Here is a 15,530-nt window from a genome sequence, read left to right as displayed (position 1 = left end):
CTGGAATTGTTTGGAATGGCTGTTCTGTTCACCATACTCTGCAGCTAGCATTGTTACTGGTTTTCCTATTTTTGCATCTAAAGAATCCCTTTATTCAGGAACAGGTTGACAAACTTTACAAAGTATAGACGTTGTATCACAAAAATGACTACCACATGTGCTCAAAATATACCATAGTAATGCCCGGGACTACTTAAATGATATTATTACAAAGATGTATATCGTCATATTCTCTCTCTCTCTCTCTCTCTCTCTCTCTCCTAAAGATTACTCTAGAGCTAGAAATAATCTTTTTAATCACCTTTTCATGCTTGACTTGGTCAACATTGATACAAAGCTGTTATTGTATGGCGATGTTAATTTGTCTCTGCAGATCGACTAATATAATTTTTTTCTGCTGTTCACAAAATTATAGATAAAACTCAAGTTGTAGATTCACTTTTAAAATTATTTTACATTAATTATCGTACATTGTTCATTATTATCTTGCATGGCATATTGTAACATTTTAGGTGAGGAACTACATGTAGTAATTAAGTTGCTGGACGTTTTGATTTGAGCAATAAGATATGTTCAAAACAAAAACAATAATTTCGTATTCCTTGTTCATAATTTCGTATTTCATCACAAAGAACTAATGGTTTGTTTTACATATGGTGTTTCATATTACACAGATGATAATCTAGATCTAGGTATCACCACGCTGATGGATATATGATAAAACACATCATACAAAATAAACCAATAGGCTAGTTGTTAAGTTTGTTGGGACGATTTTTGTTTTCTTCTTTTTTTGTGTGTTTGTCTTTTGTTTGTTTGTTTTAAGATCTGCATTTAGTAGTACCCAAGTGCAAGCAGAAGTATTGAAATTATTTTGCTGTGTGAGATAAATGACTTTTACACAATCTATCGCGCATTTGTTGTGCGCATAACTTTATGGAAAACTTCCTGTAAATCCAGCTGATGGACTCGTTGCCGTTTACTCACCTGAACGGTGATTTAGACCATGAGGTCATTGTTTTTCGTGATTATTATTGAAGAATGATATAGTATTTCAAACTTATTCTCCACCATATCATTGAGTAACGGTGTGTTTAAAAAATATTGAGGGGGAGGGGGTGTAAATATTGCAAGGTGCAGGTGCTGTCTAATGTTTATGTATGGAGCCGGTAGTTTTTATACCAGATTGAGCTTCAGTTGTGCACCATACTTATCGATAGGCATAATTTCAAAGAAAACCCTGAAATTATTCATGAACAAGTTCCTCCAATTGGCGAAATTTAACCCGAGATTCCTCGGACGTGTTAGTTGTGCCTCCGCATCTCTGTATACAGAATGTTAATATAGAAAAGCGGGGTTAACAAGTCAGAGGGAACCTCGGATTAGTATAACAAATGTCTGTGGTCTGCTGTCATATTTTAAATTTTTGTAGACCCTTGCATCTGATGTTATGTATGAACTGATTGATGACGTGACTCTGGGTCTGTGTTTTGAAGTTCATCGAGCCTGTAAGCACGGAACTTTATTCCTGGGAGACACTGATCCCAAGTAAGTGAGGGATGTGACATTTCTGTCACAGTATGTCCTGTGTATGATTCTAATTTCATACTGTACACTTATACACGCTTTCCAATGCAATTGATTTTATTGCCAGCTGGCAATTTTTGTAATGTAAATAAGCATTTCCTGTTGGTAAGACATTGTTGATAGAGGGCACCTTATATAAATAGAGGGCACCTTATATAATGATGTCCTTGAAATTGAGTGTGCAATGGACTGTTGTTCACCAACAATGGCACAATATGTAGCGATGAAACGATCATCAATTATGATTGATTATCATCAGCCAGTTGAGCTAGCTGATTTCGATTATCTTAAATTTGACCATTATTCAATCATGTTAGAGACAGAGACATTGTAAAAAAGTTTTAGTTACAACTTGATTATACAAGCTAAAATTTATTTGTCTTGTGTTAAAATCCTGTTTTACACAACATTAACACAGGGAGTGGGAACTCATCTACACTTCAATCTAATTAAAATTAGATCTTTGATCCACTCATGCAATCGCTACACGTGTACGGATTGCATGAGCTGATCAAAGATCTAATTTTGATTAGATAGCAATTGCATGAACAGATCAAAGATCTAATTTTAATTAGATTGTCTACACTTCAGAATCCAAGTACATATATTTACATTTGCTGTTTTTCCTTGATATTGTTAGCAATTCAAGCCGAAGGCTATTTCCTCATATGCTTTAATTTTTGCACAAAGATTTTTAAGATGCTAGCAACTGGGACGTCACAATTAAAACAGGTATTTTCAACGCTATTGATTGTGACATCACTGACAGTGGAAAATGTTGAAAAGCAATGCTTGTTGGTTTTCAAATGCTGAATTGCAAAACAAAATACATTTGACATAACATTGCATGTAACAAAGTAAATATAATAGAAAATGTAAATACATAAGATGACGTGTTTCAGTTTTTGAATGTATATGAGATGATATAGCTTGAGCCTCTTTTTCATGAGTGCTAACACTCTCCATTCAATATGCCAGTGTGGAGAGGCTGAGGGTATATCATTTATTATCATATCTCAGAGTGTTTTTGCTATATAAATGTTAGGTGAATAAATTTGCTATTTTTTCTGGATAACGCTAGCCGTGAAATAGTTTCTGAACTATCTCACCCTAGGGAAATAGTCTCGAAACTATTTACCGGATGCTATATTTTCCCGCGTTTTCTTTTCTGTGACATCAAAGTCTGATAGTTTACCACTCGGATCATCTCAGTCGATTCCATCTAGGCTAATGCTGAATGTTAGTTTACTTCACTTTGGTATGTCTGACACAAGTAAAGTCTACCTAGGTATAATAAAACACCTATTTACTGACTATTCGGACAGTAGCAAATCTATTGTCCCCCTCAACAGCAACTATTTCCCTCGGCTGCGCCTCGGGAAATAGTTGCTGTCTTGGGGGACAATAAACTTGCTATTGTCCTCATAGCCAGTAAAAGGTGTATACTATCAAAACTGAAAGGCATTTCTTAAATAACAGCATGAGATCAATTATTAATTCATCATGAATCTATGATCAGTTATAAAAATGTACAGATTCTTTGCTGCTTGTTGTATGTGTATTATGTACAAAAAGAATTAAAATGTTACATCACAGCTTCTGTAAAAACAGAATTTAGATGTACATACATGTATACTTTCACATACATCTGTGCCATTAATCAATCACTTCTGTGTTATTGCATGATAATAAGCTTTGCAAGCTTTTCTTAAAAGTTTATATTTTTTCTTATTTTTCTGTAGGTCACAAAGAGAACATGGTATGTATGGAGTTAGTATTTGAGATCTTTTTAATAATTCAAAACAATATTCTTACCAAAGTTACCTCCACTAGTAAATGTATAAATACATCTTTTAAAAACTGTGGTCATACTATGAAGTGGGATAACTCGCTAGAACAACCAGTCCAGTCACACTTTGATGGTTAGATAGCATAGGACCTACTGATCTGGATTTTTTAGTCTTATAACATTTCTGATACAGACTTGTAGGAACATTCCTGATACAGACTTGTAGAACATTCCTGATACAGACTTGTAGGAACTTTCCTGATACAGACTTGTAGGAACATTCCTGATACAGACTTGTAGGAACATTCCTGATACAGACTTGTAGGAACATTCCTGATACAGACTTGTAGGAACATTCCTGATACAGACTTGTAGGAACATTCCTGATACAGACTTGTAGGAACATTCCTGATACAGACTTGTAGGAACATTCATGATACAGACTTGTAGGAACTTTCCTGATACAGACTTGTAGGAACTTTCCTGATACAGACTTGTAGGAACATTCCTGATACAGACTTGTAGGAACATTCCTGATACAGACTTGTAGGAACATTCCTGATACAGACTTGTAGGAACATTCATGATACAGACTTGTAGGAACTTTCCTGATACAGACTTGTAGGAACTTTCCTGATACAGACTTGTAGGAACATTCCTGATACAGACTTGTAGGAACATTCATGATACAGACTTGTAGGAACTTTCCTGATACAGACTTGTAGGAACTTTCCTGATACAGACTTGTAGAACATTCCTGATACAGACTTGTAGGAACATTCCTGATACAGACTTGTAGGAACTTTCCTGATACAGACTTGTAGGAACATTCCTGATACAGACTTGTAGGAACATTCCTGATACAGACTTGTAGGAACATTCCTGATACAGACTTGTAGGAACATTCCTGATACAGACTTGTAGGAACTTTCCTGATACAGACTTGTAGGAACATTCCTGATACAGACTTGTAGGAACATTCCTGATACAGACTTGTAGGAACATTCCTGATACAGACTTGTAGAACATTGCTGATATAGACTTGTAGAACATTCCTGATACAGACTTGTAGGAACTTTCCTGATACAGACTTGTAGGAACTTTCCTGATACAGACTTGTAGGAACATTCCTGATACAGACTTGTAGGAACATTCCTGATACAGACTTTAGGAACATTCCTGATACAGAATTGTAGGAACATTCCTGATACAGAATTGTAGGAACATTCTTGATGCCAGATCTAGCTTACTGAACACCTGTGTTCAGTTTCCGGTTTTTCACAGATCACACTTCATTTCATGTTATGAATAGTACATCATATAGAACATTAACACTGAATGTCAATTTTGTGAGTTATATCTGATACAGAGTTGGTGGATCGACCAGGAGTGGACGTTTTTGGACAGGTGCCAACAAAGAAACAGTTTGAGTGTGTGTGTCCTAACTGTCAGAGGAATCTAGCTGCCTCCCGATTTGCCCCTCACCTTGAGAAATGTATGGGGATGGGGAGAAACAGCTCGCGTATAGCCAACCGACGACAGGCGGCCATGGCAAAAGAAAACGAATCCAGGTTTGTTACCAGTTCATTGGTAGCTGTGTTTTATATTTGTAAGCAGGGTTAAAAAAATTTGGCTTTATGCTAAAATGGAAGAACTGCAAATGGGGGATCTGCATAGAACAAGACAAATTTTCCTCATAGCTTGTTTCATAGTATGAAGTTGTTAAAATCTTGATGAAATCTGACATGTTTTGTCTTTCATTATAATCTTCATTCCTCCATTGCTATAGAGGTTGTGTAGGTTTGGTAAGATTAATGCAATAAAATAAGCCTTACAGTCAGCAATTGTTGAAAAGGAAGATAAGGGGTGGTTGTTATGCCCCCCTTTAAAGAAGAGGGGCATATTGCTTTGCATCTGTCGGTATGTCGGTCGGTAGATCACATGTTGTCTGCTCAATATCTTGAGAACCATTTTTTTGATTGCAATGATATTTCATATATGGGTTGGTTATGAGTAGAAGAGGACCCCTATTGATTTTCAGGTCAAAAGGTCAAGGGTCAATCCACTCTGAAGACACTGTCCATTCAATATCTTGAGAACCCTTTGCTTGACAGACATCAAACTTGGTACACTGGTACATCCTAAGGAGTAGATGACCCTTATTGATTTTGAGGTCACGTGGTCAAAGGTCAAGGGTCAAACTGGACTTAGGAATATACTGTCTGCTCAATATCTTGGGAGCCCTTTGCTTGACAGACATCAAACTGTACTCTGGTACATCATAAGGAGTAGATGACTATTGATTTTGAAGTCACCTGGTCAAAGATCAAGGGTTAAACTGGATGTAGTAATATATTGTCTCCTATATTTTAAGAATGAATTGCTTGATCGACACCACACTTGGTACACTGGTACAGCATATATAAGGAGAAGATAACCACTATTGATTTTTAGGTCACACTGTCAATCCACCCTGGACATAGGAAGATATTGTCTGCTCAATATTTTGAAATGGTTTGGCACTATCAATTAAATGATGCATGTGCATAACCTAGCTGCAAAAATGTAGCCCTCTCTGATTTTTTTTTGGGGGGGGGAGGGGAGATACTATCTCGAAAACATCAGAATAAAAAAGATTCAGATAGGGCTACATTATTGCAGCTAGTGCATAACCCTTTTCAATTTTGCACCATGGGGCATACATGTTTTACAAACATTTCTTGTTTCTGTATTGGACTGAGTGTTGCAAAATCAGTTAGTAGCTTCTTTGAATGAAATTAATCATATGAAGACAACCTGTACATAATAGATTTACAGGAACAAATGAAAAATAATTCCCCCATATGAGATCTGTTAACAAGATGGAAATGACTGTAAGGATGCTGTTTTCCACATAATAAAGGGTTAACTTTGAAGAATTCATTTAAGAGATTAGAAGTGTATCTAATGAGTTTAAGATTTACTACATGTACAATTTTCTGATGGGAGATTTTACCATAAGAGGCCCCCATTAAATCCTTGCAGGAAGTGCAGGGAGCCTCGAGCTATCCTCAGACCACTCACCTGTGTGAACATAAACTTTCAAACTCTAAACTCACTGGTTCTTTAGACTACAGTTCTTCAGAGTTAGGATGTGAATCTTGAGATTTACAGTAGTTAATACTGGTTTTAATGATCTCAAGCTGTCTACCAGTAACATTTTAGCAAACCCCATACAACAGATTTTGTGACTGTTGAACTAGCATGAATCACTTCAAAGCATAAAGACGAGAAACAGTTTATCTCATTCTAATGCTGAACACTATCTCTGCTTAATTTTTTAGCTCACCTGAGCCGAAGGCCTAACTGAGCTTTTCTGATCAAAATTTGTTCGTTGTTTGGCGTCGTAGGCATAAACTTTTCACATATTCATCTTTTTCTCCAGAACCACTAGACCAATTTCAACCTAACTTGACACAAAGCATCCTTGGATGAAGGGCTTTCAAGTTTGTTCAAATGAAGGTTAATGCCCACTTCAAAGGGGAGATAATCACATAAATGCAAAAACAGGGTGGGGTCATTTAAAATCTTCTCAAGAACCACTGGGCCAGAGGAGCTGAAATGTACATGAAATCTTCCTGACATAGTGCAGATTCAAGTTTGTTAAAATCATGGCCCCTGGGGGTAGGAAGGGGCCACAATAGGGGATCAAAGTTTTACATACTAATATATAGAAAAATTTTTAAAAATCTTCTTCTCAAGAACCATTGGGCCAAAGAAGTTTACATCTACATGAAAGCTTTCGTACATAGTGCAAATTCAACTTGTAAAAACCATGGTCCCTGGGGGTAGAATGGGGCCACAATAGGGGATCAAAGTTTTACATGTAAATATATTTGGAAAATCCACATGAAAGCATCCTGACCTGGTGCAAATTCATCTTTGTTAAAATCATGGCCCCCGGGGTAGGATGGGGCCATAATTGGGTATTAAAGTTTTACAAACAAATACAAAATGTATATTGGGAGAAAATCTTTAAAAATCTTCTTCCCAAGAACCACTGGACTAGGAAACTTTAAATTTACATGAAAGCCTCCTGATATAGTGAAGATTCAAGTTTGTTAAAATCAATGCCCCAGGAGGTAGGATGAGACCACAACAAGGGATCAAATTTTTACATACAAATATATAGGGGAAATCATTAGTAATCTTTTTCTGAAGAATCACTGGGCCAGTAAAGTTTACTTTTACATGAAAGCTTCCTGACATAGTGCAGATTCAAAATCACGGCCCCCAGGGGTAGGATGGAGCCACAATAGGGGATCAAAGTTTTACATACAAAAATATACAGAAAATCTTTAAAAATCTTCTCAAGGACCATTGGGCCAGAGGAGTTTACATTTACATGAAAGCTTCCTTACATAGTGCAGATTCTAATTTGTAAAAATCATGGCCCCTGGGGTAGGTTGGGGCCAATATATGGAAAATCTTTAGATATGGGCCAAGGTGACTCATGTTAGCGATGTGGCCCATGGGCCACTTGTCTTTTGTATCACAATTAACATTTCCGCTAACCAAGGGTGACGCTTGGTGGTGTTTCTCTTTTCACTGTGAAAAGAGAATCATTGTGGAGCATCACTCAAGGCTAGTGAAGATGCACCATTAAAAGCTTAGCATCTCATCCAAGCTCCTCAAACGGCCACAAATCTCAGTGTACATGTATTAAAATCTTTACCAACCAGTCATTTGTTTTAATATGTATTTGATTTTGATTTCAGTCGGTTGTCAGTTCTAGGCGATGACAGCGCAGACGATGACAATGACTTGGACTGGAGTTACCAAGTCGACAGAAAAAGTAAGTCCGCCAATAGAATGATGCTGATGAATTTCTGAGTTAAATTGAGTAAACTTATTCCTACGAGGAATTTCATTCTTGTGTGAATTTCTATATTGATTTCTTTTGAATGGATATGTATTTCATGTAAGATTACTAAATTACTTCTTGTATTTCATTATCAGTCAAAAAATTAAAAAAGGACAAAAGTACTCATTCTCCAAGGAGGAACAAATTCAACAGATTCCACAGAAATGGTAAGATACAGAAAAGTGCTAGTATTAAACAGGCATTCATAGATTGTCAACCTTTTTTAAGACCATCTAAATATGATTGCCATCTGAGAAAATAGATGTCTTCGATGTTAAAGTAATAGGGCAAGTGAGATTTGTGAAAATGCACATGTCAAAGACTGAAAGATTTTATTCAACACTGATCTCACCCACAGTTTACTCTCAAAATGAAATCAGTTCTCGTTAATGTTCAGACTTATTTTTTGTAAAATTAATTTTAATCTTGTTCAGGGTTGTCAATAAGATTTTTTGCAAGATAAATCCTTGACTTGTATGTTTATGAGCAGCTTGAATCCCTTAGAAAATTGGACAAGTCCCAAACAAAATTTTGATGAGTCCTATTTGATAGGATTGACATGTTAGTTCTAAATACCCCAATCAATTCATAATTTTGATTCCTTTGTACATATAATTAAATGAAATCGTTCACTACCTGGCCTAGGACTAACAAGAATTCTCTATAATCATCCCTATAGACCATAAAAAAAGTTCTGAATGAATAGGATCCAAGTTTCCATGACTCTTATATTATCACATCAAACCCACATGAAAATTACAGCATTTCAATTATCAAAGTAAAAACATACTTTTATATGAGTAATGATTGTGATAGAATAAATGTGTGTTTGCAGATGATGATTTATAAATCATACAAATCATAATAAATGACATTGCTATCGATTCTGATAAAGATGGCGACTGGAAGTAAAGTTCATCTTGAATTATCGCCACTCAGTTTATCCCCATTTTCGTTATAACGGCACATTTTTCTGAGAACGTTTTTCCTTTTACTTAAGATTCTCGTTAAAACGCCAAATTCGTTATCGCCATTTGCCACAATGTTTTTATTACAAAAGACTATTTCAAAGTGTTAATTATCTCAATAAACTGTCATCCATGGGTGCACATGATCAGTGATGTGGAAAATTGATCAATATCGATCTCTGGCATACACGTGGGCAGAAGGTACCCAGTATTAGATAAACAAGATAATCACTTAATATGAACTGTTGTCTTGTTACTTTTACAGTATAGAAAAATATTTCAGTTTATCTATTGCTTCCCCACGACAGAGGTTTCTGTTGACTTTCAAAGAAAATAAGCAATTTTTTACATACCACGTAAACCATCCGAAATGTACACAACAAGAAATCACCCATTATTCTACCGTTTGAAGGAAAAGTCTATATAAAGGAGGACAATAGGTGATATTTTGGCTGCAAAGGATGAAATACTCGTTGATCTTTGTCCAGAAAACAGCCATGCGGTGCGCTAAATGCCGACACTGGACAAGGTTTTTAAATAACTTGGATCATTCTGTCTATATGTGTCTTGTGAAATGAAGTATTATTATTGATAAAACTATTTTAATCGTGTTAGAAAATTTAGAAAAACAAATATGAGATATTTTTACATCAAGTTTGAACATAAAGGAAAGATAACTCTTACATATACAAGAATAGTAAGTCTTTCTCCCCAAGATGGGGGAAATTCAATTCATCACCAAATTCATTATAATGCCATGAATTCAATAGAACAAAAGGTGTCGGTTTATCGAGAGTTGACTGTAGTACATCTGTTTATTTAAAAAAGAATGTTGCTTTATACATGTACATGTATATTGTTATTAAAAATTCATTAGAAATAAAGTATATGTTACAGACATCGCTGTGGGTGATTGATTATTAGAAATAAAGTATATGTTTTTACAGACTGGGGGTGATTGATTATTAGAAATAAAGTATGTTACAGACTATGGGTGATTGATTATTAGAAATAAAGTATGTTACAGACTGTGGGTGATTGATTATTAGAAATAAAGTATGTTACAGACTGTGGGTGATTGATTATTAGAAATAAAGTATGTTACAGACTATGGGTGATTGATTATTAGAAATAAAGTATGTTACAGACTGTGGGTGATTGATTATTAGAAATAAAGTATGTTACAGACTGTGGGTGATTGATTATTAGAAATAAAGTATGTTACAGACTGTGGGTGATTGATTATTAGAAATAAAGTATGTTACAGACTGTGGGTGATTGATTATTTTTATTGACAGGTGACTCCAGTTCTGACAGATCTGCTACTCCAGAGCCTGGTCTTACATATGAACACTTATCTCAAGGTAATCAAGTCTTCCAAATAATCACTTGAACCAGGGTAATTCACTATTGCAATGGGGTTGTCGTGCGTCATCAGTCGTGCATTAACAAATTTTGATGTGTACCATACTCCACAGCTCTATGAAAAAGACTTCAGTAATTCAAACGCATAAGTCTAATTTCATTTCCATAAAGAAAAGCAGTTGCTCTAATCTTAAGGTATGTACCATACCCCACAACTTTCAAATATCGATGTGATTTGTATATCTCGAGAGAATTTATGTAATTGGCAACAACGTAATAAGCGATCGTACAAACCACCATAATGATAGCCATGCGATCATACAACAGAACAACATGGTTACAACAAATTATTGTCAAATTAACAATGCTTGTTAGTGTATGTTGTTTCACAGTTGTCGGTAAACATGTGTTTCCATGTGATAACTGGAGTTGTGGTTAGTCATCGTTATAATTTTGTTCAGGTCAGACTTGCTGCTGTGACGTACAGTACATGTATAATCTTGAATCTCTTTCCACTCACTACAGTATCACCTTGATTTAGTTCACTATAGACACCCCCCCCCCCCCCCCCCCCCCCCCCCCCCCCCCCCCCCCCGTTTACTTTTGTCTTTAATCAGGCTTTGGTGGAATAAAGGTCAGGCACATACAAATGGGGGGTGGGGGTGACCTTTTTTTCAGATTGATCAACATTAATTATGAGTAATATGAGAACAACAGCAATTATGAGTAACATCATTAAAACATTAGCATTTATCTGATCAACAACTACAGTACGTCTATGTAAATGGCAGGAGTTTATGACCTTAATAATTACTGCACTGTTTTAGGTGAATTTCCATTTCAAGTTTGACCACATCATGTCTGAAGGCACTATCATACCCATATTACGAACCTCCATCTCAGAGAATATATAATCAGTTCACATGTCAGATAGATTGGTGCACCATCACCCACTATAAGGCTTTTCTATTCAGAATGTGTGTTGTATCAATTCAGAGTGCACAAGTTGAATTTCACTGTCCGACGGGTGTGTGTTGTACCGTTTATGGTACTTTTGTTACATGTTTAATTGAACAGTCAGGTAGTAAATGCTTACAAACATAAGATTCCTTGCATTTGGTGATATTACATACCCGTTACCATTCCTGATGCCAACTAGACAACAAGAGTATTATAGTTTATTAAAGACTAATCAAAAGGGTACAACGTATGTTCCGAACTGTGATGGACATTAGGGAATTGGCATTAAAACGGCCGCATTGTGGGATATACAATAATAAACTGGGTCCAGAAGGGATAGCTGGTATACCGACTAATAAGTATCGGGCACAACCAGTGGCCCTGCATTGGGCGCAGGTACCAAGGATCCCAAATTTAGGTACTAGACATTTGGGTCCGAGATGGTTGAGAGCACATCTGTATACCCTGTTTCCCGGTGATTGCTTACTGGTCAGTAGTACTTCTCTACCCAAGTACTCCAGTACTAAGTTTCCCCTCCTGTTACAAGAGGTGGAGAGGGCCCCAAGCCTGCAGGCTTTGCTATGACCCCAATCAAAAACTTTGCCTTACATGGCATACATTTGTAGACAACCTGTCTACCCAACATTTTTTACTTGATAACATTGCTCTACATGGCATACATTTGTAGACAACCTGTCTACCCAACATTGCGCCCACCATCATGCATGATGGCTGGGCAGGGAAACAACGAGCCAGATATGCCCACAACCCTCCCATCCATCCCTACGGACCCGCCCCCCCTTTAATACAATGCGACAAGAGTTTGGCTGTATTTATGCTAAGATGGCAGTACTATATACATCTTAATAAAATTCTTAAAAAACCAGCACTGTCTCTGATTTTAGTTTAACAGTCCAAAATACTGCAGCTTGGATTGGCTCCTTCTTTCTTCGTGGTTTGACTATCGTCCAGTCCTTTGGTTGGTGCTTGTTCCATGTCTGGAAAAACAAAAACTGACAGCAGATTACTGTAATAAGGGGAGTGGTGGGTGGGAAAATTCTTAGAGAGCATATGCTATGTTTCAGTGCTAATCTGCTCGTGTCTGGGACGGAAAAGGAAGTGCTATCTGCACATTAACTCGTACTATGATGGCTTTGGTTTTGATTAATTTGTTCGATTTTTAGATCGGCCAACATTGGAAAACAGTTCTTCCGTCAATTAAATGAGATTAATTTGGCATGAAGGCAAATTAATCTGTATTAATTGAACAGTCAGGTAGTAAATGCATACAAACATAAGATTCCTTGCATTTGGTGATATTACATACCCGTTACCATTCCTGATGCCAACTAGACAACAAGAGTATTATAGTTTATTATGTTTATTAAAGACTAATCAAAAGGGTTCAACGTATGTTCCGAACTGTGATGGACATTAGGGAATTGGCATTAAAACGGCCGCATTGTGGGATATACAATAAAAAACAGGGTCCAGAAGGGATAGCTGGTATACCGACTAATAAGTACCGGGCAAAACCAGTGGCCCTGCGTTGGGCGCAGGTACCAAGGATCCCAAATTTAGGTACTAGACATTTGGGTCCGAGATGGTTGAGAGCACATCTGTATACCCTGTTTCCCGGTGATTGCTTACTGGTCAGTAGTACTTCTCTACCCAAGTACTCCAGTACTAAGTTTCCCCTCCTGTTACAAGAGGTGGAGAGGGCCCCAAGCCTGCAGGCTTTGCTATGACCCCAATCAAAAACTTTGCCTTACATGGCATACATTTGTAAACAACCTGTCTACCCAACATTTTTTACTTGATAACATTGCTCTACATGGCATACATTTGTAGACAACCTGTCTACCCAACATTACTCCCACCACTATGCATGATGGCTGGGCAGGGAAACAACGAGCCAGATATGCTCACAACCCTCCCATCCATCCCTACGGACCCGCCACATACATCGATATGATGTTCCTCCACAACACAGGGGATACCTTCCCCCTGGATAAGGGACAATAAACCCTATGTTAGATGATTATAAAGATGTGTTGCAAAGCTCAGCTACGGGAGTACCAACAAATTTGTAGTATATATATATTGAATTATATATAGGAGAGAGGAGAAACTCTCTTTGGCTGTACCGGGAACCCCTGCATTACTAGTCAGGTGCTCTGACCACCGAGCTATCCAAGCCGACATTCACGGTCCGTATAGCCTTAATTACTACATTCCTCCCTCCTTAAACAGTCTTCGCCCTCGAAGACACATAACCCAGATTCTGACCCCTGACAGGACCTGCGGCTGCAAGACCAGGGGTAGTCAACGGCACCAAATATAGTAAATATATAAATGCATTAGTATATATAGGAGAGAGGAGAAACTCTTTGTCTGGACCGGGAATCGATTCAAGGACCCCCTGCACTACCAGACAGGTGCTCTAACCACTGAGCTATCCAGGTCGATATCCACGGTCCGTATAGCCCTAATTACTACATTCCTCCTGCCTTAAACAGTCTTCGCCCTCGAAGACACATAACCCAGATTCTTCTGGCCCCTGACAGGACCTTCACCTGCAAGACCAGGGGTGGTCAACGGCACCAAATGTAGTAGATATATATATATATAGATGTATAGTATACTAGCATCGTAGAGTGCGCTCTAAATATACAAGTTCCTGGGAGACGTAGAGTTGGTCGGCCAATGCTATCTTGGAGAGAGCTGACGGAGAAAGATCATAGAGAATGGAAGCTCTCTACTGCCGACCCTCATGACCGGAAAGAATGGAGATCTGAGGTGAGATCCGCCATGTGTGCAGCTAGCCAGATACCTGGAAGGGGGCCCACTACCCGTGATACTGCACGGAAGTAAAAAGGAACCGACAACAAACAACATATAGCAGGGTACGAAATTACCTTTTCAAGCACCAGGTCGCACAGATTGGTCACGAATGATGTTCACTAGTACGCAAAAATTTTTACTAGTCCGTCCAGTATATGATATTATAGGATCTGAATTTTTTATAGTAATTAATGAAACAAACATGTCACAGTTGCCAGCAATTCAGTTTCTGACACCTGCAGAAGAGAAAGACCACCACTTTTTTTTTTTTTTTTTTTTTTTGCAAAAACATATAGTACCTAAGTGGGTTTGTGATCGACGTTCCCGTTGTTTTCGTGCTCAGAGTTGGAGTCACAGGAGTTTGAAATTTTATCAATAAAATTCACTCTATTGACCAAGCCGTGGGCTAAAAGTGTTACGAAATCCTGTGTTGAGTCTTGTATGACGAGAACATATGCGCACAAACGTGCATGTTCTTAGACCATACTACTTGCCATCCTTGCACCTCGAACCCGTTCTCGTGATGCGTATTCGGCGTTGGAATCCACAGGAATTTGTGTTCGTTCAAAGAACAGCAGTCCCGAAGGCACATCATGTGTTTGGAAGATCAGGAAGGGATAGTCAGTAAACACTTAACCAGCAAGTAATCGACCACAATTTAAGTTCACACATCTAAGAGACTCAGACAAATCTTCTTTTTGACTGGGAATGAACCCGGAACCCCTGCATTACCAGTCAGGTGCTCTAACCACTGAGCTATCCAGGCCGATATCCACGGTCCGTATAGCCCGAATTACATAAGTCTAAACAAGCAAGATTGGCAACAGATATGTTGCAAGAGGAATTACTCCCCCACCTAATACGAACAAACTTTGAGATATATATTAGTGTTGATTCTGGGCCTGTGTGGGTAGGTAATTGTCGTGAGGGACAGAATTATCCAGGGATTATGATTCCCCAAGATGAGTGTGGATCCGAGACTGTTCATATATGGAAACCACCCGTTCCCAGATCGGTAGACTGCCATTCTAATATCCCTCCAGTATTTCAAGAGTTCATGGACCCTTGTTTTGTACATTTCTAACCTAATGCTAGAAAAATTACAGGCAGACGT

The 15,530-nt window shown here is 37.7% G+C and overlaps 1 protein-coding gene across 1 annotated transcript in view; it reads left to right on the top strand.

Annotated features, from left to right (window-relative positions):
• The first annotated feature begins 776 nt into the window (after positions 1 to 776).
• LOC125673104 (ataxin-7-like protein 3) overlaps positions 777 to 15,530 on the top strand; it is a 46,607-nt gene continuing 31,853 nt past the window's right edge. The window contains exons 1-7 of the mRNA XM_048909392.2: positions 777 to 1,011; positions 1,433 to 1,548; positions 3,330 to 3,346; positions 4,746 to 4,947; positions 8,134 to 8,210; positions 8,375 to 8,446; positions 10,546 to 10,611. Coding sequence (XP_048765349.1) covers positions 964 to 1,011; positions 1,433 to 1,548; positions 3,330 to 3,346; positions 4,746 to 4,947; positions 8,134 to 8,210; positions 8,375 to 8,446; positions 10,546 to 10,611 — 598 coding nt within the window. The 5' untranslated portion in view covers positions 777 to 963. The remainder of the gene's footprint in view (positions 1,012 to 1,432; positions 1,549 to 3,329; positions 3,347 to 4,745; positions 4,948 to 8,133; positions 8,211 to 8,374; positions 8,447 to 10,545; positions 10,612 to 15,530) is intronic.

The sequence above is a fragment of the Ostrea edulis genome, chromosome 3, assembly GCF_947568905.1.
Source record: "Ostrea edulis chromosome 3, xbOstEdul1.1, whole genome shotgun sequence".
NCBI classification, from domain to species: domain Eukaryota; kingdom Metazoa; phylum Mollusca; class Bivalvia; order Ostreida; family Ostreidae; genus Ostrea; species Ostrea edulis.
The sequence above is the reverse complement of the archived record's forward strand: the minus strand, read 5'-3'. Positions and strand labels throughout refer to the sequence as shown.